Source organism: Hydractinia symbiolongicarpus, chromosome 1 (genome assembly GCF_029227915.1).
Source record: "Hydractinia symbiolongicarpus strain clone_291-10 chromosome 1, HSymV2.1, whole genome shotgun sequence".
In the NCBI taxonomy this organism is placed as follows: Eukaryota; Metazoa; Cnidaria; class Hydrozoa; order Anthoathecata; family Hydractiniidae; genus Hydractinia; species Hydractinia symbiolongicarpus.
This window is the reverse complement of record NC_079875.1, coordinates 18380484-18387190: the sequence shown is the minus strand read 5'-3', so window position 1 is coordinate 18387190 and position 6707 is coordinate 18380484. Positions and strand designations below refer to the sequence as shown.

The window sequence follows — 6707 nt, the reverse complement described above, 5'->3', positions numbered from 1 at the left end:
CATTTTGCAAGCGTTGATTGGGTATTGGGTACTAATGCGTTTTGCCCACTACGGGTGCTCGGTTTGGTTCTCCTGAGGTACCCAGTTTTTGTGACTTAAAAGGTGTCTCACCCGCACCCCTGTAGGTGCAAAACAGCCCCGTTGGAATGGTTATTTTGTTTTGTCACTGTAAGAGATGATCATAGATGGACTGTGACAGGCACCTCTAAAACTTTCAGTGATTTTCTGTCGAGAAATAGAGGAAAGAAAAGAAAGTCCCTGACAAGGTAGATCAGACAAAAAAAACACATCCCGGAGTTATTATTATTATCACATACTAAAAATATATACTCGTTATATTACACCAAGTTAACCAACTTCAAATAAATAATAATTTATATATAAAAAAGAAAGCAGATAAAAGTATCAAATACACTGTCACAAAATTGCTTTCCGATCTTGTCGAGAAAAAGGGAAATATATAGAAAAGATTAACATTCTGCTTTTTGTTAACTTCATATAGACACATAAAAACAAGTCAAGGAAAGATTTAACCATCTTTTAAATCTTAAAACACTATACTTGAGTAAAAATCTGTCACCTTTCCCTTTTCCCTGTTTGTGACACAATGTAAATTTACCTGAAATACACCACATTACCACTTCCGCATAAAAAGGTTGGCGTACACTTACAAAACCGTCTGTCTGCTGGTGTCTAAACTCGTAGGGCTGAATTCCAAACTCTTCCCGAATTTGGTGTGTGCGTGTGTCTTTAAAATATCCAGTTCTGTGAACCAGTCAATACCGGCTTCTTTTTCATAACCACTTAAACAATGATAGGTGCATATTTTTTATTTACAACATGTAGATTGCATTAAAATTTTTGAAAGAGTTTATTGCCAATATGACGAAAGACAGGATGCACACGTGAAGGACGTTGCTACCAAGTTTTTTAGGAGGACATATATAATACAAAATATAGTACGAGAACTCCTGCTTAAGATAGGGTTGCCATCGTTAGTCAGAAAAATAATTCCATGATTTTTTTTGGTTGATTTTTGTTGATTTTGTTGATTTTTGTTAATTTTGCCATGATTAAAATTTGAATAAAAATTTCGCATGAAAACCCAGAAAAGCTGTATATATGTGTGTTAAATTTTGCTTGCCGTATTGACATTCAAAATTATTTACTAACTAAAGCAGAAAAATATAGCTATAATGCATAAAACATCGAAATTAAAAAGTAAAAAATACAAAAACTCCATTATTAAATCCTTCTTCGCCCACTCATTCTCCCTGATCGAATTTCAAATTCCCTGATTTCTCTAAACAGGTGGCATCTCCGTAAAAAGATCGTGTGACCACCATCACATCCAGAAAACGCGTGTATATGCTTTTAAAGAATGACATACTCATTCACACACTCCGTATATTCAACTATGGATATTGTATATGTTTAGTATATTAATTGATGTAAAGGGGCTTGAAAAATATAACAACCCTAACCTCCCAACAGCCCGTTTATCACCTTCCACAATGTGGTTCTTTATTCCAAAAATGAATAGGGTTTTTTACATTACACAGCACATTTTTGACGGCTCCTTTGGATGATCAACTTTAGCAGAGGCTTCTTTTTGTCTTTCAGCCTGCTTTTGCGCGACTACTGCTAAATAATATTCTTTATCAGCCCGTGGAACGTCGTCGTCTTCGTAGTCCTTTGGTTGTTCGTGGGTATAACGATTAAGAGCACTTTTCGTACTAAAATGGACTCCATTCTGTTGATGTATATTTTCTTCCAAGTACTCTTCGTTAATATATCTATTTTGTTTCTCGTCGTTCTGGATTATATACGTGCTCTCCTCGTCTTGGTTACTCTCCGTTTCGTCTAAACTTTCGTTGCTATCCTGTTCGGAAGAGTCTTCTACGGAACTAATTTCTTCTAAACCTTTCGCAATCAAAGAATACTGTGTGTGTTCTCGAGAAATTCTTGGACGACTCTGTTTTATTACAACCTTGTGTTTGACAGGTGAATCAAATCGCCGCTCTCTGCTTTCCACTTCATCACGTAAACTTGATTGTAGTGCATCGGCAAGTTTATCGACGATTCGATCAGCATGTTTTGAGTCTTTTTCTTTTGACAACGACAATAAACTTAAGGAATCCTTGTAAAACGAAATCGCTCTCTCGTAGTTTTTCTGGCGAAAATAAATCGCAGCTAATCCTTCCGTAGCTAGACACTGCGACTCTTTGTCTCCGCAATCTTTTGCTGCTTGCACGGCATGTTGAAATGAAGCGATAGCTTCATTGTAACTTTCTTTTTTCGTTTGTGCGAAGGCTAAATTGCAAAACACTTGTGTTTGAGCTTTCCTGTCACCAACCTCACCTAAAATAAAGCGGCAGAATATACCTTAATGTATGAAGTTTTCGCAATGTGCGCCATTCGCGACATTTATTTATTTATTTCAATACACGTTTCCCGAATTATATGTTTTTTAAAATTTTAGAATTTTGATGTTTTGATTTTAGGATCATACTTAACATCATTGGATTGTTGTGTGTAAAATTTGGAGTGAAAATGCTGCTTTGGTGGTATTAATATTACGGTCAACATGTTCTTAATTTTCTGCTTCCACTAATAAGCCTCGGTTTTAAGCAGAGTTAAATTAAAAAAATTAAAATTAAATTAAAAAACCTGTTGTAACAGGTTGTTTGTTTGTTGTATGAATCTGAAGATTTCACCATCAAAGAAAACTAATTTGGGAAAGGTGTATTAATTAGTAAAAATGAAAATATTTTGCGGGAAATTAATTTCGTCAATACATCGTTTAAAAATGTTGAGTTATAGCTAACTAAGAATTTCTAAATACTTGACATTTATCTTATAGGTAGGTTTTAACGAAGATTAATTTTAAACAATAAAGCTGTTCACGATAATGTATTTTCGCGAATTAGCCAAAAACACATTTTATAACTGCGATCAAATTTTGCGAATTACGTGTCGATTCGCGAAATCTGCAAAAAAATAATTCCAATAAGGTACTCACCGTAGAGATCAGCCGCAAATTGATGAAAGGTGATGGCGCGATCATAAAGCATCAAGTAATTACAAGTGGCACCGATATTTTGCATAATCGTAGCTTTTAGGGATTTGTCTATGACGAGAGCTTGTTCCAAACATTTTAAGGCTTGCTCGAAACACTCTGCTGCTGACTCGTAAAGTTTTTCAGAAATATATAATAAGCCAATATCATGGTAGATCTTTGCTAAAAGAAAATAGGGAGTAAGTAATAAAAGTAAACAAATAGCACGGTAAGTGTAAATAAATACAAACAAATAAAAAAAAAAAAGAAGAGAAAAAATAAAATTGATATGACAATGTTGTTGGTGTTGGACTGAACACAGTGTGGTCCTTGCGAGACAGAGGTACTATATATATTCGTATAGACCCGCATTTAGGGTTAATAAGTCATTGATTGCCCCATTAAATGCCCCCAGAAATATTTTCAAATAAGGCCTTTTTTTGAAGAAAACAAAAAGATTGATGGAAGGCAAGTTACATATTGATATGGTTCAGGAAATAACTCTTTGTCGTATTCTTAAACAGTTTGTAGGTTTGAAATTTGGCTGAAAGTTAAAGCAACTGCCCAAGTTATAAGTTTGTAAAATTTAGCAACACAGTCTCAAACCCGGATAATATGCTTCGTTCTTAACAAAAACTGCTTACCGTAAAATGCTAACCTGTTTTATCAAGAGGGGTAATATTTTATATCTATCGTCCAGATTGTTATCAATTTTAAGACATTACCAGTAAAAGTATATCTATTTATCTATTAAAGTATATATATTTTTGAGTAAAAGGCTAGCTTTAAAGATTGTTTTTAACAAAATTAAAAATATAGATAATTTTATAAAGTCAGTATACCTTGTAAATGCTTGTCCTCGATTTCTTGACACACATCTAAGAGTTGATCCAACAATTTGGCACAACCGTCAATGTCACCAATCTCAGACAACACGCCTGTTGCACTCACTAAACTTAAGGCCTGGCTGTTTTTATCACCAAGTTCATTGTATATTTCCTGAGATTTAACGTACATGTCGTATGTGTCTTTCAAGCGATATTTTAAATGATAACACACTGCCAGTTTACACAGACATCCTCCTTCCAAACGTTTTGCAGACAGCTCATGGTAGGAGATCTGTGCTTTTTCGTATCCAACAACAGCTTTGTCTATATTTCCAAGAGCATGATTAGCAATACCAATGTTATACCACAGGTCCGCATAATTCTCTATTCCATCATCCACACCGTCAGGTGGAATGGCCTGTTCAAGGTATTTTAGTCCCAACTTTGATTGCTGGCAAGCTACATAACATGCCCCAAGATTGAAATAACAACCTCGTCTCATAAAGTCATCTTTTGTTTGCTCAGCTAAATTACAAACATGTCGAAATATTTCGCTTGCTTCATCTGGGGAACCATTCGCCAATGTTTTATGGCCAATTTCTGTTAGGGTAGTGATTTGCTTTTTGAGATCATCCAGAGGTTCCTCCATTTACACAAATTCTTGCATTACTGGATAATGAAAGTTGTGTTCAAAATTTAATGCTATAATTATATATATTTTTTAGCATGCTAAAAAATAATTTTGAGGGCCCCTTGACAAATGATTTTTGTCTTTTTTATTGGCATATATATATAGTCAGTTGATATTTGACCCCTCTCCCCACCCTCTGTTATTGGCTGAAAAAATGTTAAAAAGAAGTGAAATGTCAAAAACAGTAAAAATTATTATTATTGGGCATTCCAGTCCTGTAAATAATAGAAGTTGTTTCTGGACAATTGAAATTAGTTCTTTTCTACCAATTTTCTACCAACTTACGGCATCAATCAACACTTTGGAAACTGGAAAAGAGTTTGATATAATCTGTTGTGATATATATCTAACTCCATCTTCTGTTAAAGTTAAATTCGAGACCAGTGAAGAAAAGAGGTTTTTCATGCTTTAGCTTTTGAGGGATCAAGGTGAGTTTGAAGAAAATCTGTTCAAAAATATAACAAATAATTGCACCTGTTAATTGATCATCAAAAATGATAGTTTATTTAAGGTGTGCTTAAGGTGACGGTATACCTTTTGAGCATGGTTTTTTAAATCACGATTTTTTTAGCGCTAGTTAATCATAGTTTATTCATTCATACATCACTAAAAAGCATTTCCAACCATCTATCAAATGTTATAAAAATAATTTGAAATTTTTTAACTCGTGAAAAGTACAGAGACATTTTTGAAACACAGCCTGCCTTCAAAAAGTGACTTCATTTACAAAACTACTTCGTTTCCAAATCTCATTCAATGTTCTATAGAATCGTGATATATGTATGTAAAAAAGATTTTTTAATTATTTTCCACAAAGCCCCCGTTTTTGATTTATTTTACTTTTTCTAAAAAAGCCATTTTTAACTTAAACTTTCGTCTTTAATTTCTAGAGAATCGTTGATTTTTTAAAAATAAAAAAAAATCGCTTTTAGATAAACACGTTGGCTACAGCACAGTAGCACTCTCCCTTGTAGATCTTCTGTAGTTTTGTAAAAGAGATTTGAAATGTAATAGATGGTATACGAAAAAAACACACTAGATTGCAGTCAAAAATTGTGTGACATTTTTTAAATTCGCAAAAACAACAAAAGTTAAACTTTTTGCTATAAAATCTCCTATTTTGTTGCTTACATTTCAAAATTCTAGAAATTAATTGGAATCATCATCATCATTCATCATCATTCTCGGCTTAACGTCCGTTTTCCATGCTAGCATGGGTTGGACGGGGTATATTAATGACCCTCTTCCAATCTGATCTAGACTGTGTTAGATCTAAACTCAACTTCCTCTCTATCAAGTCTGTCCTTATAACCTCCTGCCAAGTCTTTCTGGGTCTGCCTCTGGGCTTTGCCCCAGGAACTATCAAGTCTCTACACTTTCTTACCCAATTATCCTCCTCCATTCTTTCCAAGTGCCCCAGCCAATTCAATCTTCTTATCTGGATAACATCTTTAATTCTACGGAGACTTAGCCTGCTTCTTAGCTCATCTGAACTCTTTCTGTCTCTCAGACTGGCATTACACATCCCCCTAACCATCCACCTAATCAATAGCATAAACAATATCAGTAACTTTATTTTGTAATGCGGACCAAAATTGTGGCTCACAGAAGCATTTTAGACACATTCTAAAACTGTCAGCCACATCAGTGTAATATTAATTAAATGCATTTTAGAACTGCTATCTTTTGGCTAAGGGTAAAACTTTGCAAAAAGTGTTAAATTTTTCAGAAAAATTTAATTATGAGTCCTGAGAAGTGGCTGACAAATCTAAAATTAAATTTAAACAAAATTATGTCCTGTAAGCCATAATTTTTGATTAGAAACAATATATAAACTAGAAATAACATTACCCTCAAATCTAACAAGATTTAATGAAATTTGTACAGAGTGTGTACTGAAATGTGGCTTACACAGTACGGAAACATCTTCTCTCTTATTTTTAAGCTAAATTCACAAGTAAAAGCGTCAATTTAATCAGATATAGTTTGGTAATAACACCTTTGCACTTTTATATGTTAAAAGTTCTTAAATGTGGCTTACTCAAGACACATGGTAACTTAAGGACTAATGTTATCACAATTTACTAATAAATTGACATAGGATTAAAGAGCATCGGTGAAGAGTGTACAA

At 33.8% G+C, this 6707-nt stretch overlaps 1 protein-coding gene across 1 annotated transcript; it reads right to left on the bottom strand.

The window, feature by feature from the left end:
* Positions 1-1043: 1043 nt before the first annotated feature.
* On the bottom strand, positions 1044-4632 carry LOC130644803 (tetratricopeptide repeat protein 24-like). The gene is made up of 3 exons (XM_057450542.1): positions 3901-4632; positions 3023-3241; positions 1044-2361 (listed from the first exon to the last, which is right to left on the bottom strand). Exons 1-3 carry the CDS (start codon positions 4532-4534, stop codon positions 1550-1552), a joined length of 1665 nt encoding a protein of 554 aa, XP_057306525.1. The 5' UTR covers positions 4535-4632; the 3' UTR covers positions 1044-1549.
* Between the last annotated feature and the right edge of the window lie 2075 nt (positions 4633-6707).

What these genes read in the sequence shown, in the direction of transcription:
- LOC130644803 (XM_057450542.1), bottom strand. Translation starts at nt 4,534, where the DNA reads ATGGAGGAACCTCTGGATGATCTCAAAAAGCAAATCACTACCCTAACA. An exon ending in CGAGGACAAGCATTTACAAG is followed by an intron (nt 3,242 to 3,900) that starts GTATACTGACTT and finishes ATTTTCTTTTAG; the next exon opens with CAAAGATCTACCATGATATT. An exon ending in ATTTGCGGCTGATCTCTACG is followed by an intron (nt 2,362 to 3,022) that starts GTGAGTACCTTA and finishes GCTTTATTTTAG; the next exon opens with GTGAGGTTGGTGACAGGAAA.